The following is a 27,198-nucleotide window of genomic DNA, read 5'->3' on the forward strand; positions in this document are numbered from 1 at the left end:
TAATTTTATTTATTTTTTATTTGGTTGCACCAGGTCTTAGTTGCGGCAGGCGGGCTCCTTAGTTGCGGCACATGGGCTCCTTAGTTGTGGCTCATGGGCTCCTTAGCTGTGGCATGCACACTCTTAGTAGCGGCATGCATGTGGGATCTAGTTCCCTGACCAGGGATCGAACCTGGGCCCCCTACATTGGGAGCATGGAGTCTTATCCACTGTGCCACCAGGGAAGTCCCAAAAGCTGGTCATTTTTCACCCATCTTTTCAAAGGTTTATGGAGTAGGGCTAGGGCTATTGATACACCATTAGGGAGGCCTGAACTCCTGTTCATTTGGGTCAAAGAATAGTCCTCTTTCCTCTGAAATAATTAATTCACCACTATGATCTAGGTGTTGGGCACAAGATGGGAAGGGCCTCTGCTTTCATGGGGTGTGCAAGTAAATGAGAATTTCAGATGATGGTAAATCAAATAAGAAAATAAAACCCAGGGATATGACTATGATTGGTGCGGCTACTGAAGTAGTCTAAAGGACAGGGTAGTCATGGAAAGTCCCAAGAGACCTGCTCAAGAAGGAGCCAACCACCTGAAGATGTGGGGGAAGAACATTCCAGACAGAGCAGAGAGCAGAGGCCCTAATGGGGAGAACCGGCTTAGAGTATTCCAAAAGAAAGAAGAGCAGCATAGCTGAAGGGTAGGGGTTAAGCAGGAAGGTGATAAAACATGAGGGCATAGGAGCAGGCAAGGCATGATGGCTTAGGGCCTGTGGTCCATGGTACACCATTTGGTCATTATTTGAATTATGAGGGGGAAGAACACTGGAGCATTCTAAGCAAATCAATAACATGATCTGATATAGTGTCACAAAGATGGCTTTGGTGGCTGTGGAGAATAGATTTAGAGGGAAAGAGTAAACACCTATGTCTCGAATCCTTTAATTTCTAGTTTTGAGTAAATGTTCTGTGATATAAGATGTTAACATAATAGTAAGCTGGGTGAAGACCATATCCTATAGTCTGAGTATGTTCAACCTGTCTCTGAGTCTAAAATTATCTCAAAACTAACTTAAAAACAGTGAGAAACACGTTATATCTTAAATGAAGAACTGAAAGGTCTAAATTAGGTGCAATACCAAGAGCAGAGAGGGAAAAATAAAAGAAAAAAAAGGATTCTCTCAGTAATTGACTTTGGATAAAAATATTTCCCTTCTATACTAGTTTCCTTATTAGAAAGTAACAGCTGCTACTACTACTACATATTACTATTAGCTAAGACTGACTGATTTTCCTTACTTGCTTCTAGTCTAACACCACAAAGTAAATACAGTTATTAATCCCACTTTACACATGAAGAATCTGAAGCTTAAAGAAGCAACTTATATACACAGCATATATTATACACAGTAGGCAAGAGAGAGAACCGTGATTTGAACCCAGGTTTCTCTGATTCCAGAATACTTTCATAACCTCCACTACGGTATAATGCCCACTAACATGTATGTATGAATGCATGTCATTCTTTCTCTCTCCCCCTCCCTCTTTCACGTAGGACTCAGTTTGGGGGAAAAAAGTGTTTGGGCTTTCACTAACCAAAACATGAATAAATTTATAAAACCATTGTGTATGTGTGTGTCCCTGCAGGCATGGACTCTTGGTTAAGGATGAGATTTGTGCTGGAGATACTCGAAAAGCCACTTACTATGTCATAGCTCTCACTCCCGCATCTGCCTTTGTATCTGCTGCGCTCTGATCTTTAGGCCTTTCTTAATCTCCAATGAGTGGGAAGCTCAACATTTCTGTGACTTAGTGACTACAGTTGAGCCAAATTTTGTAGCAATGCCAAGAGGTACCTCTCATATTACTGGCAAATGCTTAGATGTTCCAAGATCTTTGGGATAAAGTCAACAGGCCACGTAAAGAGTGAGAAAATTATCAAGAAAAGGAATCAAGGCAGATTTCTTGAGCTTCTCTGGTCCACGTGCCCCCTTCCCTCAGCTCATGGGATGTTTCCTAACTGTTGCACTGACTGAGGGAACCCTCTCTCCCTTTCCAACGGGAAGACCCAATGGCCATACCGCTGACACCTGGCCCCTCTCCGCGCCCCCTCACAAGCACAGGTGTACAGAGGATGTACCTGCTAGAGGTAAGAGGAAGAGAAAGGGTCCATCTTAAGTGGCACGTCGCAGCATCACAGTGGTTTAAAACTTGAATGCTGAATAGATTTGAGCTCTGTCACTGCAGTGAGCTGAATGAGCCCCAGACAGACAATGCCCACGTCCCAATCCCCAAACCTGTAAATGTTACCCAATTTGGAAAAAGGGTCTTTGCAGATGCAACTAAGGATCTTGCAATGACATCACCCTTGATTGACCAGGTGGGCCCTACATCCAATGGCAAGTGTCCTTAAAAGTCAAAGAGGAGACAGACAGAAAAGGAGGAGTCAACACGACCAAGGAGACTGATGTGACGCGGCCACAAATCAAGGAATGGGACAGTCACCAGGAGCTGGAACAGGCAAAAAAGGCCAGGCACAAATTCTCCCCTAGGGCCCCTGGAGGGAGGACGGCCCTACCAGATTTTGCACTTTTCGCCTCCAGAACTGCGAGAGAATAAATTTCTGATGTTTTAAACCACCAAATATGTGGTAATTTGTTATGACAGCCTTAGGAAACTGATATAGCCACTTACTAGTTCTGTGATCCTGAGAAAGCATCTTAAATTCATCTGCAAAATGGGGAATCTAATGGTACCCACCTCACAGAGCTGTTGTGATGATTAATATGGGTACCGATCAATGCCCCAGGAAATGTTGCTGTTAACATCATTATTGTTACTGCTATACAAAGGCAGTTAAAGGGAAGGATAAACCACAGGGCCTGTAATGGGCTAGTGCACCTGAAGAGTACATTTCCAAGGCTTTTGGCTGGACCTCTCTGGGCTGTTTGACCATACAGATGATTGTGTCTAGAATGGGCACAAACTGTCTATTCCAAAAGAGGCAGCAGTTGGGGCGTTGCGAGGTTTCTCCCTTCACTCAGGCCTGGCAGCCCGATAAGAAACGGTGAGCCCCAAGAAACCAGCCTCAGAGAAGAGGAAGAGGCCCTTCCATTCTATAGCCCTTTGCCATTCTTATTAAGCATCTTTTCTTTTCTGAGGTTTTCTACAAATTGCTCTGGATGGGACCCAGAGGGAGAGTGCTTTTTTGTCCACTTCCTTCTGACTTCCTTAGACAGCAGAGTTCTAAGGGGAAAAGGACAGTGGGTTTTGAGGCACTAGGAAGAGTGGGTAAGTCTAGAACAGCTGCGTCACCTCGAATCATCAGGCTCAAGGAATAAAATCCATTCCCTTTATGACTGTGGGTAGTAATGGCATGGTCACAGGCTCACTTCAGGATCATAGGCAAGAAAAATAACCTTACTTTTTTGCAATGGTGACTTTATCCATTAAACAGAAACCTCATGACCAGTTGACCCTGGAAAGGTATCTGTACATGTGGGTGGAAGTGAGTGAGAGATGCAAATACACACACACACACACACACACACACACACACACAATGTGTTCATTGCCTTAGGTAGGAGAAGGTGACTTTTTCCATACAGACCATTTCTTATGTTTTGTCACTACTAATTCACCAATCAACTGATGTCTTTCCCTTTGTGGAGGTCAATTTCCATACTATTTTTCTTTTTCTTTCTTATTTTCCAAATCGCTTTTCCTCGTTGGCTCTCGTTCTTTTCTTAGTTAAAACGGCAGCATTGGGGCTTCCCTGGTGGCACAGTGGTTGAGAATCTGCCTGCCAATGCAGGGGACACGGGTTCGAGCCCTGGTCTGGGAAGATCCCACATGCCGCGGAGCAACTAGGCCCGTGAGCCACAACTACTGAGCCTGTGCGTCTGGAGCTTGTGCTCCGCAACAAGAGAGGCCGCGACAGTGAGAGGCCCGCGCACCGCGATGAAAAGTGGCCCCCACTTGCCGCAACTAGAGAAAGCCCTCGCACAGAAGCGAAAACCCAACACAGCCATAAATAAATAAATAAATAAATAATTCCCATTTAAAAAAAAAAACAACAAAAAACGGCGGCGTAAAGAATATAAAAACAGATAAGGTGCTTGAGTAGGGTTTGGCAGCCGAAAAGTATTGCAAATAGGAACTAGAGTTTCAGGGGGTACATATGTGATCTTCCTGCCACGGATGGACCCACCTTGAGGGGGCCAAAAGCCTACTGGAGGCAAGGTAGCACCCTGCTCACTGCTGGCAAACCCTGCGAGGCATTATGGACATCTAGTGGCTGCTGAGGGTACTGCCTCAGCAATGCATCTCAGGCTGAGGAATGGTCTACCATGGGCTGTACTAGGCGCCCAGTTATCCTGGGTCCCCCTAGCCAGTCCCCTGGATGACCATTTCTTTCACTTCTTCTCAAAAAAATTTTTTTAACACTTTCTTTTTTGGGGGGGCCACGCTGCACAGCTTGAGGGATTTTAGCTCCCCGACCAGGGATTGAACCTGGGCCCTCGGCAGTGAGAGCACGGAGCCCTCACCACTGGACCACCAGGGAATTCCCTCCACTTCTTATTAGGGGTCCAAAGTCACTCAGAATGGCTCTATCAAAGACCCATCGTTAACCCAGCCCAGCAAAATATAATGATATTACCTGCATACAAGAGCACAGAAGGCAGGCATTTGGAAATATCTTCAAGCCCCAGGTTTAAATGCCAATTAGCCACATACTGTCACCTTGACTGAGGGGCTGAGCTCAGATGGGACAGAGACTCTGACGTTAATTAGTCGTGTGGCTCTAGGTAAGTTACTATGCCTCTCTGAACTTCATTAATGACATCTGTGAAATGAGAGGTTAAGTCCAGATGATCTCCAAGGTCCCTTTTAGCTTTAGCACTCTGTGATCTGCAGGCCTTTTTAGTAGCTGGGAAAACAGTCTGCTCTGCTCTGGCTCTGTGGATTTCTCGATTTCAACTGAAGGAATCATTCGCTTCTCAGCTTTGTGGCGCGTTACCAAGACTTGGCTACAACCCCAAAGGATCAACCTTCTTCGCAAAGCTTCACATCTGAGGAGGGGTGGGAATCGTGGACGATGAGAGCTGGAAGGAACTTTCTAGTCCATTCCCTTAATTTTAGAAATGAAGAAACCTAGGTTTAGAGCTGTCTTAATTTAAGATTTGTCACATGTCTAATCAGTGGCAGAAAAGGGACGAGAACTCAGGTCTCCCAATCTTAGTGCAGGTAACAAGTGGCTGACACAGCCTTGCTGGATCACTGGCTGGCGTCTTCAACTCTGCTTTATCGCAGCAGTCTCTCTGTGGGAAACCACAAGTGAAAACACTCTCAACCCAGGGTTTCTTCCTTCTCTCCTCTCCAAGTTTAAGCCCTCCTCTTCTTATTATTCCCTGGTGGCACCACTCCAAATCAAGGAAGCAGTCAGAGCCAGGGGCTGTGAGGAGCAACAGACAGATGGCTAGATGATACTCGAGTGACAGGATTAAAGGCTTCAGTGCCACTTTCAGTTCAAAAGGGCTGTGTGTGCTGCCATGGTCCCACAGCCTCCTTGGTCCAGTTGATGGTTTCTATGATGCTCCCTTAGCCTAGCTGGCCTACAGAGGGCAAAGTAGCCCTATCTAGAACTCCATGAGCTGCATGAAGCTTGGGTGATATCACTCACAAATATTTACCACGAGACCACCCCATTACTAAGTACTGGTTTGATCCTACCCTTCCATCCACCTACACAACATTTGCTGGGCCTGGAGCTGAACAGATGGGTTCTGAGTTTGCCCACACCAGCCAGGCAGGCCCCTCTTCTGCCTGAGGGGGGAGGGGCAGCCATATTCCAGGGCGCCATCCAGACCCTGGCCAGGGTCTCTCTGGAACCCTACCAGCTCAATGCCAGCTGTGGCAAGGAGAGAACTTCTCAACAGCGGGTTTTCAATTCTCCTCCACAGATCCCTGTTAGGCTAGACTCACACCTGGGTATAAGATGGGTGTGTCCTGCTTGAAGCTGATGATGTGCAAATGGGGCTTAGTCAAGAAGGGAAAAAGAGCCACTAAAGAGCCCAGGTGGAACTCAACCTCCATTGCTCTCTTTCTTTGATTAGTAATTGTGAGTCAAACAAGTTAAATGAAGGATCTATTTTCTCAGCCCCTCCTCTCCCACCCTTCATTCTAGTATATTCCATATACCCTTCCCTGAAGTGTTTTATGCAGGCTGTCCCCCCACCTTGCCTCCGCCATTTGCTCTATGCAGAGTGAACATACTGGACATCTTTGTGGCAGTGATGAAAACACCGGACTCAGGGTTTGAAGACTGGATTGAGATGCTGCCTCTGTTGCTTTCTGGGTGTATGACCTTGAGCATGTTATTCGCCTGCCAGAGCTCAGTACCTCCATCCATAAAATGGAGACAACTATGGCAACTGTGTCACTGGGTAAAGGCAGATTAAACAAGAACAGATGTATCCATCCATCCATCCATCCATCCTTGGTATAGTGGAGAGCATACAGTAGACAAACATCCCAGTAAATGACTGTTGAAGTAAATGAATGAAACCTGAGTTCTTATTGACTGGTAGAAAACTCTGGAGAATCACTTCTACTGTCCCAAGTTCCTAGACATCTGAGCTCTGCCAGGGTTCAAGGCCTGGCTCTACCGCTTACTATGTGATCTTAGGTAACATATTAACTATTAATGTTGCTATTATTTGACTGCAAATGCATAATAAAAAAGTTGGTAAATGACAGGGAATCCAAATTGCCTACAATGGAGCTGTGTCCATTCCATCCACGGACTTCAAAAATTCCCTGGCATGTTTAAGGAGGTTTCAGATTACTGGGCAGCAGACAATATTGAGATAAGGGTGTGGCAGAATCCAGAGAGCTGAGAGATCCAGGCCAGGACCTCCTCTTCTTAAGCAATAGCCCACGTGCAGGTGATGGGCAAGCAAGCTTGCCAAGGCAGAGGTGGACGGGGCACAAGGAAAGGAGCCTGGAGGTAGCCCTTGAAAAGAAGCAACACTAAACTAGTGCCATAGTCTACCAGCTGGCTTCCCAGGGCTTAGCCACAGTTGGCCCCCGCCGCACCAGGCAGAGAAAGAGGAGTCATTTTCTCCGGTGGGAAAACTCTGAACAAGTCCTGTTTTCGCTCCTACACTGACTGGTCCATCAAACGCCCCGGGGTCGCCTCTCACCGGAAGTAGGGGCAGGTTGCTACGCAGTTCTTCCCAGGGACTCCCAGAAACAAAGAAGAGCTGGTGGAGCTCATGGGGCAGAAGCTTTAAGACCCACTCCCTCCAATCTCTGGGCGCACGGAGGGGAAAGGGCGCGGGGCTGCGAAGAGCGAGAAGCCGCGGCTCCGGCTGGCTGCTGAATGAACGGGTTGTGCCCTGGCTGCTGGGAGTTCACCTCAATCCTTCCAACTGGTTGTCGCGCTGTCCCAGGTTGTCACTCCCCTAGCTCCCCGCACTTGGTCTTTCCTTCCACTGTTTGCCTCACCCGCAACCCTCATTAAGAAAACTATCAGTGAAAGCCCTAGTTAAAGCCGACGACGGGTGAGGAAATTTGCGAGAGAAGGGGCAGTACGAACAGGCACATGTGCAGCAGCAGCGCCCCGGCCACCCCCGCGTCCCCCAGTGCAGCTCATAACTCCCGAGCGTGCAGCCCGGGCCGAGCGGCCGGTCGCCCCGTCCGCAGTCGCCGGGGGTGAGGATGACGCGGTCCAGGCTGGAGGCCCGCCAACTGCAGCAGCCCCGCCGAGGGCCGCCGCGCCTCCGGCTCCCCAAGCCCTGAGCCCAGCGCGCCCAGAGCCCGAGGGTGCCGGGCGCCCGGTGCGGGGAGGGGGCGGGGGCGGGGGCCGGCGCGGTCCCTCCGCAGCAGCAGCCCCGAGCCGCTCCAGCCTATCAGCGGCCACTCGGCGGCTCCCTGCGATCGGACCAAAATAGCTGCGCACGCCTGCGACTTGCGCGCGGCCCCCCACTTGACGCTCACTCCTGCTCCCTCGCCCGGCCCGCTCCCAGCGTCTAGAGGGGGCGGGGAGGAAGCGGCCGGGGAGGGGGGGTGGGGCTGGGGGAGAGAGGAAGGAAGGGAGGAAGGAAGGAAGGGAGGGAGGGAGGGAGGAAAGGAGGGAGGGAGGGAGGGAGGAAGTCGCACGGAGGCGCAGAGCTCGGGGCTGCGCGGCGCGGGCCGGCGCGGCGCTGGAAGGCGCCGGCGTTAACCCCTCGAGGGCAGGCAGCGGAGGGGGAGCGGTGTTAATACATAAGAGCCCTGCATCACGCTAATCTTCTCCTCAGAACAGTATGCGTCAGCAGTACATTCACGTTCTGACTGAAGGACAAAAGGATGAGAGAGCAGTCTGCGTGGCTGCTGCCTGCAACACCGCGAGCCCGGCGCGAGGAGGAGACGGTGGGCGCCGCGCACAGGGGCCCCGCTGCTGCTGCTGCTGCCGCCGCCGCCGCCGCCGCTGCTAGCGAGTGGGGACCATGTTCCTGGGCTCCGGAGCGTTCCCCGCAGCCGCGACCCCCGCTGCTCACGCCGCCGCCAGCGCCGGGGCCGCTGCAGCAGTCCGCGGGCAGCGTAGCCGCTGAAGGCGCCGGGGGCCGGAGCCCTGAACTCGCTCCCTCCGCACAAAGCCAGATCCGGCGGCGCGCCGGGGGCCCGGCTGCGGCGGGCGATTCCGCGCCTCCGGGGGCGGCTGCAGCCGCCCCCGGACTCCCGGAAGGGGCCTGCGGTGCGGGGCGACCCGGCCGCCGCGCGCTCCTCTGGCCGGCGGACCAGGTCCCGGCGCTGCCTCCACGCCGCTGCCCCTCGGGGGGCTGGACGGATTACTGCTCTCAGCACCAGCAGCCGGCGGACTGGGAAACTGAGCCCAGTTCTGGTCTTTTTAACCCTTAAGAGAAGAGACGAGGAGAGAAGGGGGTGTGTGTCGGAGGGCGGGGGGTGGGGGGCGAAGGACCGGCGAACACCTCCTCTTAACTCTCGCAGCACCGCGAGCGAACGACTGCATCAGCTGCCTCGGGCCGGGAGCGGCCGACACAAGGAGAGGGGGCAGCGCGGCGGCAGCTTCGGCAGCGAGCGCGGCCTGGGAGGCTGCGAGGCGCCCCCTCACTCCCCGCCGGGTGGCAGCCCCGGAGCGGGCGGGGGGCGCCGGAGGCACACTCCGGCAATGAAGCCGCTTCCCCCTCGGCTGGTGCGAGCCGGGGCCAGGGTCCAAGGACAAAGCCGGGAAGCGCTGGTGGCGCCCCGCCTCGGGCTGAGGGGGGGGCATGCACCTGCATAGCCCGCCGGGCTTCGGCTCTCCCGGCGCGCCTCAACTCCGCGGCTCCGCTAGCCGGCTCCGGATTTACTAGAAGCCATTTTGTCTCCCCCACCCCTCCCCTCCCCTCCCCTCTGCCCTCCCCGCCCCCTCTACTTCCCCCTTTTGTTAATTAAAACTAAGAAGTGAGAATGGGAACGAGGTGGCCAGCTCCGGCGGCAAACGCTTAAGGACACCGCGCCAGTTCTTCCCTTCCTTCCGAGGTAGGTGAGAGCGAATGATTGGGTGGGGATGGTCGCAACGGGGGGAGAGAAAGTCCCAGCTTTCCGAGGGCTGGCCTCGAGGGGGTGCTGGTAGACGAGGGGCCACTCTTTAGTTTGGCATGATTTTTTTCCGGCCGATCTGCTCCGTCTCTCTAATCGCCCCCTCCCCACCTCCTTCTCCAGATGGAAAGAGGAGCTCCTAGCTCACTTAAGCCGGGGTAGGGCTGGTTCTCCTTTCCGAGCCAAAATCCCAGGCGATGGTGAATTATGAACGTGCCACACCATGAAGCTCTTGTGGCAGGTAACTGTGCACCACACCTGGAATGCCGTCCTGCTCCCCGTCGTCTACCTCACGGCGCAAGTGTGGATTCTGTGTGCAGCCATCGCTGCTGCCGCCTCCGCCGGGCCCCAGAACTGCCCGTCTGTCTGCTCGTGCAGTAACCAGTTCAGCAAGGTGGTGTGCACCCGCCGGGGCCTCTCCGAGGTCCCTCAGGGTATTCCTTCCAACACCCGGTACCTCAACCTCATGGAAAACAACATCCAGATGATCCAGGCCGACACCTTCCGCCACCTCCACCACCTGGAGGTCCTGCAGCTGGGCAGGAACTCCATCCGGCAGATCGAGGTGGGGGCCTTCAACGGCCTGGCCAGCCTCAACACCCTGGAGCTGTTTGACAACTGGCTGACAGTCATCCCGAGCGGGGCCTTTGAATACCTGTCCAAGCTGCGGGAGCTCTGGCTGCGCAACAACCCCATAGAAAGCATCCCCTCTTATGCCTTCAACCGGGTGCCCTCCCTCATGCGCCTGGACTTGGGGGAGCTCAAGAAGCTAGAGTACATCTCTGAGGGAGCTTTTGAGGGACTGTTCAACCTCAAGTACCTGAACTTGGGCATGTGCAACATTAAAGATATGCCCAACCTCACCCCCCTGGTGGGGCTGGAGGAGCTGGAGATGTCAGGAAACCACTTCCCTGAGATCAGGCCTGGCTCCTTCCATGGCCTGAGCTCCCTCAAGAAGCTATGGGTCATGAACTCACAGGTCAGCCTGATTGAGCGGAACGCTTTTGATGGGCTGGCCTCCCTGGTGGAACTCAACTTGGCCCACAATAACCTCTCTTCTTTGCCCCATGACCTCTTCACCCCACTGAGGTACCTGGTGGAGTTGCACCTACACCACAATCCTTGGAACTGTGATTGTGACATTCTGTGGCTAGCCTGGTGGCTTCGAGAGTACATACCCACCAATTCCACCTGCTGTGGCCGCTGTCATGCTCCCTTGCACATGCGAGGCCGCTACCTGGTGGAGGTGGACCAGGCCTCCTTCCAGTGCTCTGCCCCCTTCATCATGGATGCACCTCGGGACCTCAATATCTCTGAGGGTCGGATGGCAGAACTTAAGTGTCGGACTCCCCCCATGTCCTCCGTGAAGTGGCTGCTGCCCAATGGGACAGTGCTCAGCCACGCCTCCCGCCACCCACGGATCTCTGTCCTCAACGACGGCACCTTGAACTTCTCCCATGTGCTGCTCTCAGACACTGGGGTATACACATGCATGGTGACCAACGTGGCGGGCAACTCCAATGCCTCGGCCTACCTCAACGTGAGCACGGCCGAGCTCAACACCTCCAACTACAGCTTCTTCACCACTGTCACAGTGGAGACCACTGAGATCTCGCCTGAGGATACAACACGAAAGTACAAGCCCGTTCCTACTACGTCCACTGGTTACCAGCCGGCATATACCACCTCTACCACGGTGCTCATTCAGACCACCCGTGTGCCCAAGCAGGTGGCGGTAACCGCGACAGACACCAATGATAAGATGCAGACCAGCCTGGATGAAGTCATGAAGACCACCAAGATCATCATTGGCTGCTTTGTGGCAGTGACTCTGCTAGCTGCTGCCATGTTGATTGTCTTCTATAAACTTCGCAAGCGGCACCAGCAGAGGAGTACAGTCACAGCTGCCCGGACTGTTGAGATTATCCAGGTGGATGAAGACATCCCAGCGGCGGCATCTGCAGCAGCAACAGCAGCTCCATCCGGTGTATCAGGTGAGGGGGCGGTCGTGCTGCCCACAATTCATGACCATATTAACTACAACACCTACAAACCAGCACATGGGGCCCACTGGACAGAAAACAGTCTGGGGAACTCTCTGCACCCCACAGTCACCACTATCTCTGAACCTTACATCATTCAGACCCATACCAAGGACAAGGTACAGGAAACTCAAATATGACTCCCCCTGCCCCAAACTTATAAAATGCAATAGAATGCACACACACACAAGACAGCAACTTTTGTACAGAGTGGGGAGAGACTTTTTCTTGTATATGCTTATATATTAAATCTATGGGCTGGTAAAAGAAACAGATTATATTAAAATTTAAAAAGAAAAATCAAAACAAAACTATTTTCTAACTTGTAAGTTCTATTTAAAGGGGGTGGGGGACCTTGGGAATGTTGTGGGATAGAAGCCACAAGTCAGTCTGCTGTGCTGCCAGGAGGGATTTCTGGTATAGCATTGAAACTGCTAAGATAAAACAAACTAAAACACCAACCAATATCCCGAAAGAGTTAAGGTGTGGGCTGCTGAGGGGCGGGGGGGTAGGCTGAACTGTCACTTTTTAGAATATACTTCATAGGACACAGGAATACCCATTTCTCTAGACATCTTTCTTAGGCTGAGAGCTGTCTTTGCAGATTTATCGTATTTAAACAAAAAATACAAACAAACAAAAAACAGCACTAAGAATCTGTACTGTGCGTAAAATGTTGAGAGGCAATAATTTTTTCTTCAGAGGCCAAGGGAAAGACAGATCTGTAAAATGTATTTTAAACAGGAAAACCACCAAAATTCAACTGAAACCTTAAAGGGACTGAGTATGTGCATTCCTGTGCACAAGTCTTCTTGGTTTGTTCAGTGGGACACAGCGTGCCCCGCCTGACAGAGGGCTCCTGACAGAGGGCTTCGGGAAGGAGCAGAGAAGGAAGGGAGCTGGCGTAGCTGTCAGTCAAACGCTTTCACATTGCACCAGATTCCTGCAGCTGGGCTTAACCCATTCTGTGCAAGGCATGTGTCTATTCAGGACTTCCCAGGAGAAGGAGGTGGCCCCTGGGCGGGGGGGCGGGGGGGCATGGTACCAAAGGGGGATGGGAAGGGAGAGCAGACGCAGAGAGAAGGTATTCACGGGAGGCCATAACTCAGCATTGTGCCATGTCCACCTGTTGTTCCCGGTATCTGACAAATGATTGTAGACAGTGATGCATTTGATGATTTTTTTTTTTTTAAGGGTTGGTTTGTTTTAAGGTGGAGAAGGGGGGAGAGGCTGGGAGTGGGAAGCTTTTCTCATGCTTGTGATTTGGTGACTATTCTAAATGCTGATTCATTAGGGATTATTACGGCTGATGTCAACTGGTTGTGGTGACGGGGAGGGGGCAGAACATGAGTAGAGAAGAAAGAGGAGAGACAAAAAGGGCACAGGCTCATTTAAAGTGATGAAGCCTTTCCTCACCAGGATGGTTCACAAAAAAGATGTGAAATCCACAGTTAAAACAAAGTGATACACACAGAATGAGTGCGGCATGGAGTCCTGTTGAATGTAGCACAATGGGGGGAAATGCTTCCCTCTCCCAGGGCTACCTCAGGAGGAGGGGGAAGAGAAAGGGCGGGTGTGGGTGGGGAAAGCAGAGATCTCTGTTATTCTGGTCCATTTAATGATGTAACTCCTTTCATTTATTATTTTAGCTTTAAAAGGAAATAAAGGGTTCAGATTTGAAAGGGGGTGGGATGTGGGGGGAAATGCCACTGATTGTAACGTGAGAAAAGTGTATTTTTGTATTTTAATAAATACTGTTCAATTTTTAATTCAGTGTCCCCAAAGGGTTAAATTGAGTAAGACCCTGAACCTATAGCTTCTTATGAGCACTGACCAAATAATTTCTATTTAAAGAAAAAAAGGGGCGGGGAGGACAATATTCCATTTCTTTAAAGTATGGGAACACGCTAAAGCTGTCAACCAATTTTCCTTAGCTTAAATAAAAGCACCCCGATACTAGTGCACCGTTCACAAGCTAAGTGTGTTAGTCCCTGCCTGGCTCTGTTGGGGGGGTAGAACCGAATTCCCTGTGCCCTGGAAAAGCGAGAGGAATGGGTCAGCCTCAGCTCCTGGGACCCGGCCAGGAGTTAAATGCCACCTCAGCAAAAGGTGCTGGTCAGGCAGCACCAGCTCTACACGGGGACCCCGGGGGACCTGGATTTAAGAGGATTGCAATAATGTTGTTGTGCTTAAAGATCCCGCAGGCAGTGTTGCTTCTGTTCTCTGGGTGCTGAATAGTCAAACGTGTCTTGGTGGTGGTGGGTGTTGGTCTCCTGACGTGCAGCCGAGGGACGTGGTCTAGGCAGGCTGACTGAACTGGGACCCTCGTCTCTTCAGCACTAGTATTTATACGAGTGCAGGGAATCGGGACTGAGTGGGTGTGATCTCCCTGGCACTGAACACAGAGAGAGGCAGGCAGCACTTTGCAGCAGTTGGCTAAGAAAGGGCCAATTCTTAATCCTCCTCTGTGTGTGTGTCTGTGTGTGTGTGTATTTTACATACACAAAATTTCTGGGTGTCAGTGTTTGTGGCAGTGTGTATGCATGGGCTCACACTTTTAGAAACTGCCATTCATGTCTCTAGGCTACAATGATATGTTCCCTCTGCCTGTCCTTTAGTACCCTACCCCCAATAAAAAGAGAGAAAACTGCAGCCGAGAAAAGGGTGGGACTTGGCGAGGACCAGTTGAAAAATGCAAGAAGTCACCCCCTTTCCTAGTGCCGTAAGACACAGCTCAGGCTGTTTAGAACAGCTTCCTGGGTACACATTCAGAGGCAACTGTGAAGGAAGGAGCTGCTTCAGAAATAGAGGATGTGGAGCCCATTTCCTTACACCCCTCCTCTTTTTGACAGCTATCTGGGCGGCCAGGGAACTATGCAGTAGCTGTGGAATGACAGAGGCTCTGGGGCTGAACAAAGATCTGAGGGGAGAGGTGAAGAAATGGGCCTAAAACATTCCTGGGGAAGAGTCCTAAGAACAAATGCACTTGTCCTGGGGGTGGGGCATATTCAGGTCTTGGAATCTGAGGGAGAAGTGCTTTCCAGAAGGAATCTCAAAGGAGCTGGGGGAGACAGAATATGGTCCCTGGGTATGAGTGTCCTTAGAGCTGCAAGGGGAGTTCCTTTCCCCACTGGGCCTACTCCCTGACCTGGGCACTGGTTCAGCATTTAGAGCGGCAGCTCTCCTCTGCCGTGATGTTGGGTACACCCTCCTTTGTAGCAGGCACGTGGGACAACTTTTCAGAGAGGAGTCCCATGAGCACCGAAAGTGCAGCCTTTAATGCTGGGCGGGTGACTCATCCTCGGCCTGGCCAAGCTGTAGGGTTTGTTACCTGAGAATGGAACATGGGTTGGCAGCTCTTCGGGAGGGGAGTCATAGCAACACGTTACAGGGAAAAGACTGCTGCTGATTATATGGAGTTAGAGAGTTTTCATTACAGAATACTTTAAAGGCCGTGAAAAACCATGTAGTCTAATCCCTTCACATTTTACAGTCAAGGAAACGGAGCCCCAGAGAAACTGAAAGATACAGTCCAAGGTCACACTGCTAATTAGTGGAAGAGGTGGGACTGAAACGCAGGTCTCTTGACTACCCAAACCAATGTGCTTTCTCATTAAGGCTCTTACTGGCTCTCAAGAACATCTCTCTTTCCTGGCCAATATGCAGTGAAAACGGGGCCTTCCTATAGCTATTGCTGTGTTCTCTTCTCCCTCCCCTTAGAGCTGTCCAATCTCCTTCAGAACCAGCTCTACTGCCCTCCGGGGCCTGAGCAGAATTCGGACCACAGGGGCCCTAGAGGTGGCCCAAGGGCCACGTGTGCTGACTGAGGAGTTGGATTCTCAGGACTATACATAACAGCTTCCTGACTCTTAGGTTCAATGGCAGGCAGAAACCACGGGATCCCACAGAGGGCAACGGCTGCTAGGGAAAAGGTGAAGTAGACAAGGCAGGGTGCTCACAGTGGGAACGATGGCTTGGCCTTCTCCCAACCTTAGCCTTCGAAGCTTTGCAGAGTAAAGGACTGACAGAGGTCTTAGAGCACCTCTCAACAGCAACTTCTCCACAGCGAGTGGTTTCTGCTTATTTGGCTGAACAATGAGACTATTTGGGGAGGCGGGGGGCTCTTTAATTCCTCTCCTCCATTGCATCTACCCTAGCCCCAGCTCTAAAATCATGATCTGGTTGCCACTCCCATAATTTGTTCTAGGGCCTTTTATCACTCTTTGGTGTAAAGCTGCATTCTACTGTCAGTGAAGGTAGAGCAGACAGGCTAGTTTCTAAGGCCTAGGGACATCAGCTCCATCATGGCTGTTAAGATGTACTGTAGCTAGCAACTTGTTGGGACGGGGGGCTGGTGGGGGGAGGGCAGCAGCCTAGTAAAGAGTCCCTTGAAGACAATGCCTATTAATGGGGAAGAGATCCAGAGTCCATGCCGTTAACGGTGGAGATGGGTAGAGATTAAGAGAAGGCTAAGTGGGCCTTACTCAGCCCAGGCTACTTCCTTAGGGGGCCAGAGCCCACAATTAAGGCTTCAACATTTTACTGCAACAAAGCAGCAGGGGCTTAAAATTAGAGAAGAAAAAGAGAGAGAACATTTATATCCAAACATATGTCTGATTTTATCTCCTCTGCTGGCACTCAGCACTCCGTGCCATCGGCTAATGCAGGCACTGTTCACACCATTTCTAAATCCTGCCTCAGCTAAACTGCAAGGCAGCTTTTGGCTCAAAGCACCTCTCTTGGTTTCTGTCCATTCAGAAAGCACCCTTTTCCCCGGAGGGGGGAAGAATGGTTTGGGTAGTGGATTAAGGTTGTTTTCATCTTTGCTTTAAATTGAGATGAAGTAAATTGCTTCTTGGAGCAGGGATAAAGGCTTCAGGAACCTTCACTGAAATATACATATCTGCAAAGCAATATAGCATAGTGCTTACAAGTACGGACTCTGAAGCCAGTCTTCCTGGGTTGAATCCCAGCTCTGTCACTTACTAGTTATGTGACTTTGGACAAATACTCGTTTTCCTCATCTGTAAAATGGGCATAATATTGGTATCTACACCTCACTACTCCATAGTTGTTGTAGGAATTGAAATTTGACGATAAGGGGACAGACCAACTGACTAGTCCCCATCACCACCTCTATTCTTGAATCTCATCCATGTCCAAAGAGAGAACATGCCTACTGAGCTACCCTAAAGAGGAAGGATAATTATCCAGAAGTCCTGGGCAGCACGACAGCACCATCTACAAGCCCAAACACTGTGGGAAAGATGGGGTGCACTTTTCTTCCCAGGAAAACACTGCCTTGTGCTCTGTTCTTTAATCTAGCTCTTTAGATGGCCCAAGGCACTGTCTTAGCCCAGGAACGGATTACCTTTTCTTATGGCGGGTCAGGAGAAAGGAAAGGTGCTGCTGCTGGAGGTGCACAAGCGGAGGGCTGGAACAGGAAGCACCTACTAAAAGTCCTGGTCCTTTACCAGGAGGGTGAGCTTCCCAGTGTCTCGTCACCTCGCCCTGTTTCCTTATCAGGGTGCTTTACCAAGGGAGGTGGGCCCACGGAGACACCAGGAAGGAGAAAGGAGCACAGAGAGGGCTGCTGGGGCTTCAAAGCAGTATTGGAGGGCTTGGAGGAAAGAAAGGCAGGAAAAAGCACCATAATTTGAGCAAGTGAGAGCAGGATGGAGCTATATGGCAGATGCACAGGCTAAGGGGCTGCAATGCAGTTAGGGAGGAAAGCCAGGGAGATTCCTCTGCCCTAGCAAGCAGGAGGCTGGCTGGACCCTGGACGGGCGGAGGGCCGGTAGTGATATTCATGGCACAGAACAGAGCAGAAGAAAAGCAGGGAGATCAACTTTCCAAGAGAAGCCTAAGAAAGAATGCATTTGATTTCCTAATGAGAGGCTAGAATTAGATTTTAGGATGATCACAGGTTTCATCCTCTGGAACATGCCAGCTTTGCTGTCAGTACTTGGGCCAAACCACCTGCCCACGACAGTCCTGTTCCCGATGCTGGAGGCTGTCCACTGCCTGGCGAGGGGGGGGGGGGGCAACCCCGCCCTCAGGGCTGTAATCAAATTCTGATCCTGACGGGCTCCCTCAGGGCCTCCCGCATTTCTGTGAAGGCACAGTCATGGGGGGAGAGGAGAGCAGAGGAGAGGGTGCAGCTCACTGTTTATCCACGAAAAGAGTGTTATTCCCGAGGGAGAGTGTTATATAAATCGTGTTTTCCCATAAAAATAATGACTGTTGAGTTCAGTGCACATGGACCCTGGCAGTGAGTCAGAAAGGTCAGGCCTGGGCCCGTGGGGGAGAGCCTTGGGAGAGGCTCTCCTGGCAAAGGAAGTTAGCATTTGAGAGGATGGCGCTGTCTTCTCTAGCTTATCCTGGTAAAGACTCTTAAACCTACAGCAGGGAGGCACTGAGATGAGAGGCTATGCTAATGCCAGGTGTGGGGATTGGATGAACCAAAGTAGTACTTGGCCTTGCGGGTTCATCCATTCTGTGTGCCTAGGAACAATACTAGAGCAATTACTGAAGTTTAGATTAATTACTAAATACCAAAGGAACAGCCCTTGATCTACTTGCTTCTTTAATATCCACCCACCTTCTTATATCTCCCATTAATAAAAAGCACACACCCCCGTTAACTCTCCTATCAGATTCCCCCCCCCATAATTCCCATTTGCGTACAACCGTCTGCCATGATCGGACCTAGGATATCCCGCAAGATCCTTCCATTCTAGAAGCTTGATGGCTCTTTCTTCCTTCTAACAGTTCTGCTTCCTCTCCCAAGGCAAGTCCTTAATCTGTAGTCTCTTAACATTTCTTTAATAAGGTCTCAACCCTGGTTTCCCTGTCTGTGCAGGTGCTCACTTAGTCACCAGATAAGCCACTCTACCCGCTCAATGAGTCAGCAAGGATGAGGGAGAGGCGCTTTCCCACACTAACTGTTCGCTGTGCAAAGTTTGGTTTCCTGGCCTCGGGCTACTTCTTCCCAGGCTTCAAGGCCCTACCCACTCACGCAGGTTCATTAAGAACATTAATACAGGTCCTCCCACTCAGGTTCCACCCTGGAGGTGAACTGAACGAGCTGTAGGCAGTTCCCTGGATAGTGTCGCTGCGTTTGTAGGAACACACAGCGCACCCCTCACAACAGGCCCGTCACAGTCCCAGAAATGGAGCCCAGGCCTCATACTAACAGCCTATTCCTGCAGCCCACCAGCTGCAGTGGATACAGTTATAATCTATTACCACTGCAAGACGACTTAATTTTTGGACTTAAAGGAAGTCGGATAATACTTTATCCTATTAGCGTCTGCCTGTGTGAATTGACAATGGCTTCTTTCTGACATGACAGCATATTCTTCCAATTCATCTCTTAAGGGGATGAATTGAGGAAGTCTGGAGTAAGATAGGAGGGAGGGCCAAGGAAGAGACTGCTGAAGGAACCAGGGGAAGGGAAGACAATCTTTAAATTAGGAATGGGGAGAGGAGACTTAGAGGGATATGCCAAGACTGAGATAGCTCAAAATACGTTTGCATTTCATTTTGTTTCCCTTGTGAGGGACGCGACTGCAACTACTGGATGTGTCGTATGCTTGTGTATGAGGAAAAAAGGTTCTGAAGCCGCAGAGAAGTACAAACACAAGAGAATAAGGAATTGGCCTATTCCATGTGCCTCTGGTTTCAGCTCATTGGCCTGCAGGGTAGCTTTCCCTTTCCTTAATTCCTCTTCCACCTTCCTGTTTTAAGTCCACACCTGCTCTGACCAGTGAGTGGTATCATGTCAGCTGAGGGCAGCTCCACAGTGTGTTCTCACTGCTGGTCGACCTTGGAATGGCAATGGTCACTGAGGACAGAATGATGGTTTACAGCTTCTAACTTCAGGAATGTGGAGACAGTGAAGGGAGTTTCCAAGTTAATTCAGAAAATCTAGTTGAACCCTCTCATTTTATTTGTGAGGAAAACGAAGCCCAGGGGGATGTGACTGCCAGTGCCCGCTAGCTGGTGATGTGGAGACCAGGTCTCTGGGTTCTCAGCCTAGCACCAGCAGGGCCACTGTGACTTACAACTCCAGGGGGCGCCACTGACAGAAGCTACAAAGTGATTAGTCTCCCCTAGAGTTTGCAATTTGGTGCAGTCCCTTACCCTTTGCTTCCAGGGAGGGAGGGAAAGAAGGGAAAGGCCTTCCAGGCCAGTACTTTATCTGTGCTTAATGCTGTCAGCCAGATGGTGCCCATTCCTGACTTCTCTCAAACAGCTAGAGCTGAGAAATCAGGCAACTCTTCCTTTCTCTTCAACCATGAGTGTTCCAGGGCATGGGAGTTCTGATGGCTGCCCAAACAGCTAACAAATTAGAAGGAGCACTTGTGGCTGAGGCCGCCCTCCCCATCCCTGTAAAAGTGAAGAGCTGTAAAGAACAGGCATCCCATGAAAGGAAGTTTTGCAGAAGCTCAATCATGTCAGAGGTCCGTTCAAGGTCAAGTGGACCACTGGAGAAGCAGGGACGTCTAGAGTTCTGCTTCTACCTTCCCTGCTACTGTAAGCAAGGAGACCCTCACAGGGAAAGCTCAGACAGCCCAGGCTGACTCGGGGCCTGCAGCTAGTAAACGTCTCCTCTTCCCCCATCTCAACAAATCCCCTCTTGGGAAACGGAGTGGCCCTGGCTAGAATTTTATCACATATATTAAATTAGAATCTGTCTCCTTCATGATGGTTTCAAGTGAAGTCCCAACAGAAACGTTCTAAAAAACAGCCGCTTTCAGCCAAGGATCTCTTTTAACCAAGTTAATTTAGCAGAAATTTGCCATCTTGGATGGGGTGGAGTTACCTCTCTTCTCAACTTCAAAGCTGGGAAGAGAGGGGAGGTGGGGAATGCAGAGAAATAAAGAGGAGGGCGGGGGCTTTGAGCAAATGAGTTTCTGTCTATTAAGGAGCAGTAATTTCTGCTAGCTCCCTTAGAGACTGGTCCCCTCCAATAATGGCCTGACTCTAATGATTCCCACTCCTAAGCAACAGCCTGTGTTCTGCTGGTGTTGAGATGAACAGTGCCAGAGAAATTCCCTTTCTCTCGGAGGTGCTGCTATTATCATTACACAGGAGAGATTACCAGCCAGGAGGATGTGCTCTTGTTGGGGGGACAGAAAGATAACCAGAGAATGTACCTCTCCAAGGCATGGTACTGCTGACCTGGGACAAAAAAAGGCTGAGAGGCTAGAGGTTAGTGGTAAGATGAAAGGGCAGACACTCTGGACAGGAGGGAGAAGACAAGATAAAGTAAAAGCTTAGGCACCTCCTGAGGAGTTGATAAACTTAACGCAAGACTAGTGGGCACTGGCTGGGAGGCTGGGGGAGGTCACAGGGGTGTGAGGTGTGTGGGAATGAGTTAAGCTCAGGCATAATGAACAAAAACTGATCGCATTTGAGATACGCAACATGGTAATATGAAAGCTGAGTCAATTTCAGGTCCCTAAATACTGATCACGTTCCGGGCAGAAGCACAGGTGTGTGGGCTAACACCGAAACTGGGGGGATAACTGAAGCTGCAGTGTCAGTTGAGGGGTGGGGTCCTCTCATCCTGCCCTCTCCCTTCTCATACACTGAAGATGGTGGGGAAAAAAGCTAATACCGTGGCTCTAAGTACTGCTGAGGTTGCTGCCAGCAAGTCTTGAGTAGGGGGTGGGGAGACCCCTTATTTTGCCCCCGGTGGCTTCCCTGTGATGGAGATGCACTGCTTCCAGAGGCTGCCTTGCCAGATGTGCCAGCAGGCAGCCCGGCCAGAGAGCCTGCCGTGCAGACAGATGCCCTGGGCCGTGTTCAGGATGGCGAGACCCTTTATGGTACTGCGGCTCAGCTCTGGGGCAGTGCCAGAGCAGCAGGGTTATGTTCCTCAGCCAGAGTCATTCCCCCCCAAACCTCTTCAAATATGCGGGCCATGGAGAGAAGCAAATTTAATTAAATTACTGTATCGTGGGCTGCCCTTCCTGGGCAAGGGCTAAAAACGGGCTCATGCTGACATGCAGACCCATCTGTGTATACAGAGCACGCGTTTCTTTGTGCTTGGCAGCTGGATGGGGTTGGCAGTGCCCACTGCTGGCCCCGGTGAGCCGGTCCCTTTGCCGCAGCAAGGCAGAGTCAACACTGATATAGCCCAGGCCCCGTGTGGCTCCGCTGACCTTTTCCTTTCTACTTAAAAGATGACTGAGTGGCACTCCCCCTTCCTCCATCAGTTCCTTTCTCCTCAAACGCCTCTCTTGCTGACACCCAGGACTTTCCCATAAGGCGGTACCCTAGCTGAGCCAGGGAAGGAGGAATGAATCTGCAGGGAGGTGTGATTCAGAACCGTGCAGGGAAGGGTTTGTTTAGCTTGGCAGGAGATGGAGGGGTCTCCCTGGCAATTCTCTAGAGTGTCAGCAGTTCCCCACTGGCAGCTCCGTGCTGGAGACAGAACCGTTTTCAGGTGCCAGAGCACAGCAGCAAAGCTCTCTCCCGCTCCGTCCCTGCACGGACTTCATGGTTGATATAGAACCTGACCATCACACACAGGGGCAAGGAAGTTCAGTGGCAGTGGCAACGAGAATCATTTAACATGTGGAAATCAACACCCAAAACAAATGCTGGCTGTACAATACCTGTCAGCCCCACGAGATCATTTCATCTCCCTTCTGGAAGTTTGGGCCTCACAGCTCCAGCTTACAAAGTACCATGAGGGTAAAGAGTTTGCCCCCAGTAGAGCTGCCGCTGGGAAATGGCCTGAGGCAGAATCGGGTGGGCGGAGTGGGAGACACTGACGGGTTGGGGCGGGGGAGGGTGGTGCTTTTCCATATGGAACTGAGACCCAGGAAGACTCAGATAGGGAATCTTTTCCCTACCTGCCCCCAGAGAGAACAGTGCCATCTCTCATGCCTAAGGTTACAGTGAATGCCACACACGGAGCCTGAGAGGTCGCCTTGGGCTGGGACAACAAGAACAATCTAGCTGGGCAGCTTGCAGCTGTACTTAGGCAGCCCCCTCGGGCCCAGGGCATCCTGGCGTCAAGCAGACACCCAGATGATGGGGGCAGTGCAGGCAGCTCTCTAGGTCCCTAGCTCGGCAGGTTTACAGGCAGTGCTACAGTGAGTTGAGAGGGCGGAACCTCCCTATCCCAACCTCCAAGCCTCTGAGCCGCTGTTACAGGACGAGAGGCTGGGCCGGAAGGAGATGGCAGCATCCCTGCATCCCCCGCTGGAGCTCTGCTGCCCTCTAGACACTGCGCTCAGCAGCTCCAAGGCTCCTTTGTCACTGGGGGTACGGGGTGGGGTGAGGGGGTAGTGTATCTGCTAAGGTTTCTGACTACAAAAAGGTTACTTTAAGGGTTTAGACAAATCCTGTCAATTTTGGACCCTTGGGACCCAACTCAAGAACCTGGACTGTGCCTGCAGGTCACTCTTAGTCTAGTGGTTCTAAATGACAAGGACGTGTGGATCAAAAACGAAAGCAGGCAGGTCGATAAAACGTGGTGATACTTGAAGAGAAGAAAATGGATCCAAGAGAATAAGTTTCCTGGGGCTAACAGGCTAAGCAGCAACTGTAGCAGGAAGAGAAAGCAACATACCGTGCTGGACAGAAGCCCCGGAGAACAGGGCCAGTCCTGAAGGACAGGAAATCGACCAGTTTGGTGATACCTATCATGTGGCTTTAGAGACACAAAAAGGTTCCTAGGTACTGGACTAGGGTAAAAGATCTTTCTTCCTTACTTAGCAAATCGGATGGAAGAGAGTAGACCCCAATCCTAGGCTGTAGGTAACCATGATATCTGGAGTGGAATCAGGCCCCTTAATTCCATCCCATCCACCGTCTCACGTTCACTAGGACATGAGAATGCTCATCAAATGACTGGTTCTAACTGGGGGGATAGAGGCTCTGCAGGCAGCCTTTGTCTTTAGTCAACTACGTTATTGGTCCTTGGGTGCCAATAAAGATACCGTATATCTCAGTCCTGATATTGCCCCATGAAAAGGGTTGGCTTTAGGGGCTGTGTTGAAGCAGCCTCAGACTGTTTTCTCCAATGGAGAAGAATGCTTGGAAATAATGTGGGTAGCAGCTAAGCCTCAGGGTAAATCACGTGAATATTGGTATTGCTGGAGCAATGGCATGCCACTAGCTGCTGGGGTCCCTTAGGTTTACAGACGACCCGAATGAGCCAATGTATCTGCGCTGATTGCCCCACCCAAAGCTGTACCAGTGGCTGAGGAGCCTGCTGGCACAGCATCCCTCCCTGCTGCAGGCTGCTGCCAGAGGGCATGGCTGCGGGTCCCACTCAGGCCGAGCCTGCTAAACGGGACCCTTATCCTGTGCCTCGTCTGCAGCTCGGCAGGGACCTAGCACCGGGAAAGGCAGAGTGAGGCCGGCCCTGGTGCGGCATGTCTTTCTCATGTACAAGGTCACCCACGACCCCTCTCACGTTCGTCATCTGCCACTTCATCTCTCTTGGAGAGGGACAAGGAGAAAGGAAATGAACTGATTACAGTGGTATGTTACAGGGCAACACCTTTCGGCACCTGGAGCCGGTCTGAGAGACCGAGGCGCTGTAGAGAAGTTGCCCAGTCTACATTAAAGGGAGAGTAGGGGAGGAAAAGAAGGAACGCTTATTTCTGACACCTGCTCTCGCCTCATTCTCTCTCAGCTCCCAGGAATAGTTAGGAAGCAGAGTGGGTAAAACTAAGGCTATTTTGCAAAAACAGATTAGCTCTCATGCAGGCCAGAAAGTGTTTCCTGCATAATCTGAACTTAGACCTTGCTGTACCCTTGTCCTATGTGGTTCAGATTTAAAAAAAAAACAAAAACATTTTTTTGTTAGCGTGTTGTCTGGGTGAATATGCCAGAGCATGAACTAAGAGTGGTCTCCGTGGCAGCCCCAGGTTCACCTGCAGGCCAGGCCTGGCCCAGCCCCTCCATCGCTGGGAAAGCAGGACAGGAGGAGGAGGGCAGTGGCGGGCGTCACTGGATAAGGCCGGGACCATCTGCACTACTGTGAGTCAAGGTTGGCTCAGATAGGAGACGCGAGGGGGGAGGTGCAGCTCCTGACGGCTCCGACAGCTTGGACCTGTCCAGGCCAACAAGCCGCTCAAGTGCAAGAACAGCCAGCCAAGTAGGCAGAGCACGAATAAGGACTTAAAGCTTGAAATATCTGACAAGAGATGGAGGGAGGGGAGGACGCCGTCTGGGATTTCAACTGGTGTCTGGCCTTGCCTCTCACTGCTGAGGCAGACGCTTCTGCCACCGCGGGGTGGGATGTGACGCCTGGGAGCTGGTGGGCGTAACCCAGGTGAGAATCCCTTGAGCTAGATTTTTTTTAAAAAAAACCTTCATTTCAACAAATTGCAAAGACAGCTCTGGATTGTTCTCCCTCACTAATGCCCTCCGAAACTAAATCGAACCGCTGTCCACGGTTCCCCCTCCAGTCACCTGCCCGAGGTTAAGCAGCCCTGGGCTCTGTGTGCGCGTGTGGGTAGGCCTGCACGGTCCATCACACGGTCTGGGATGGCAGCTGCGTCTCAGAGCTGGCTAAGGGAGGCGACCCGGGGCGCCGGAAGCCACAGACACTCATTCTGCTCTTCCACCTTCCTGTGGTGGGGGGGTGGGGGAGGGGGGAGGCCAGCAGTGGGGTGCTCAGCGCCCTTACAGCTCCTCCTGGTGAAGATGCTTTGAAAAGACCGTGGTTGTCAGTCCCAAGTACACATTCCCCACGCTGAGGGAGCTGTTAAAAAATACCAGTGTCCTGAATCCAGATCACATATGGAGGAGACAACACTTTGATATTTTCAAAATGTAACCAGGTGATCCGAGGGCACGCCCAGGATGACAGCCTCTGCTCCGGACTTGAGAGAGCAGGGAGAAGGCTCAGTGCTCAGACAGGCCAGTCCTGTCACTAACTCCAGAAGCGCCTCTTGTACATGGTTTTGCTTAAGCTGAGCCAGGGGTCCTGAGGTTTCATTCAGGTTCAGGAGAGTAACTTCCAAGAAAACTAGCCAGGTGCCACTCGACTGACGGCCCTGAAAAAACACAGGGAAACCCTCCTACAAACCCGGCAGCCTGCTCAGAGCCCCCGGCAAGGAGGGAGAGAGGACAGATGTTCAGAGGCCCATGAATATCAAATGGGAGAAATCGAGGCACAGAGAGAATACCATATATTCCTAAGGAAGGTGGGAAAAGAAGAGCAACCTTCCCTCGTCATAGGCTGCTCTACAAACTGATTCGGGCAGGACTCCAGATCAGCACCCAGCTTAGGTTCAGAAGCCTAAATGAATGAGAAATGACTTTCTTCACTGTTAGGTTTCTGACCCTTAGCTGACTGGCACTCCCGGCCGTAGCCCTTCTGTGGTTCACTTATTCATGTGTACGCTTATTTAGAGCCCGTCTGGCGACCAGCACTGTGCCAGACACTGGGGAACAGCGGAGATGAAAGGCTTGGGCCTCGCCCTTGAGGAGCTCAGCACAGTGGGGGAAACAGTTACGATGGATGGTCTGAGCGTGGCGATGGGAGGTACGTGCCGGGGAGCAGCACAGAGTCAGGGACAGCTTCTGCCCCCTCCCATCCAAATAGCGCCTCCCAGGCTGCTCGTTCTTATGGGGAAGCAACTCCCCCCGTTGGAGTTCTGGATGTAGGCACGGGACAGCGGCAGGACCGATACTGACTCAGACCCTGGGGGGATGACCTGCTCCAGGCCCTCCTAGAGAGCGCAGGAGGTGACTTCGCACTTCTCTCAAGCTGGCATTTGCTGAAAGGACTATGTCAAGGCTTCCCCTGGGAGTGGGAAGGAGGGCACCCAGGCTCTCGGTAAATACTATGGGTAGTGAAGCTCCGGGCCGGGTGACCTTGGCAGTCTGTAGCCCACTCTCTGCTTCAGCTTCCCTTAGCGACACACAGACTCACTGAACGTTGAGGTGTAAATCGCAAAGCCCCCCGAACGAAAAGCTGCTAAGCCAGGGTCCTAAGCAAGGCTGTGCTGTGTAAACGTAGCATGGAAGCTTCTAGCTCGAGCTCCATTTAGTGCGGCTGCAGCAAGCTGCTATTTGCCCCACTGCTGAGCAGCCGGAGCAAAATCCTGCTTGGGAGTTGGAAGAGGCACTGAGGACACAAAAGAGCCATCACAGACCTGCAGGCAGAGCTGAGAACACGGGGACTCCCGGGAGCAGGGGGAGGGGCAGGCTTCAGCAGAACCCCATTAGGGATAGTGTTGAACACGGAGGAAATCAGGACCCCCCCCCCCGGTGGCATGTGTCACAATGCAGCTGTCTTCTATCTCCTGTGTGGCGAGCAAGGTCCTCAGGCTGGAGTGTGGGAGCGCTGGCAGGCAAACTACGCGGCACAACAGCGCTCGGGGCTGGGTGACACTGAGGTCACTGGGCGCAAGAGGCAAAGCAGTCCAGCTGTCCCCTGTGAACTGTGACTACAGACACAGGTCTGGTTTGGTCTTTGTGCCCACCCTGCTCCTCACCTACCCAAGAGTTTGGGGTCCAGATACTAGTAGGAACTCATCCTGAAAGGTCTTAGGTTATCCAAGATGAGAGCTGATCTACGGTGTGGGGATCCAAATTTAATCTC

At 51.7% G+C, this 27,198-nt stretch overlaps 2 protein-coding genes across 5 annotated transcripts in view; one reads left to right on the forward strand and one right to left on the reverse strand.

Annotated features, from left to right (window-relative positions):
• Nucleotides 1-27,198, reverse strand: part of SND1 (staphylococcal nuclease and tudor domain containing 1) — a 417,958-nt gene that overhangs the window by 48,602 nt on the left and 342,158 nt on the right. The gene's annotated exons all lie outside the window — the stretch shown is intronic.
• Nucleotides 8,708-27,198, forward strand: part of LRRC4 (leucine rich repeat containing 4) — a 51,740-nt gene continuing 33,249 nt past the window's right edge. The window contains exons 1-2 of one of the 2 annotated variants that reach the window (XM_007177205.2): nucleotides 8,708-9,513; nucleotides 9,697-11,567. In XM_007177205.2, the coding sequence (XP_007177267.1) occupies nucleotides 9,797-11,567 (1,771 nt within the window). In that variant the 5' untranslated portion in view covers nucleotides 8,708-9,513; nucleotides 9,697-9,796. Of the gene's footprint in view, nucleotides 9,514-9,696; nucleotides 11,896-27,198 lie in introns of those variants that run through there. The other variant, XM_007177204.3, reaches the window with a different exon arrangement.

Source organism: Balaenoptera acutorostrata, chromosome 7 (genome assembly GCF_949987535.1).
Source record: "Balaenoptera acutorostrata chromosome 7, mBalAcu1.1, whole genome shotgun sequence".
NCBI classification, from domain to species: domain Eukaryota; kingdom Metazoa; phylum Chordata; class Mammalia; order Artiodactyla; family Balaenopteridae; genus Balaenoptera; species Balaenoptera acutorostrata.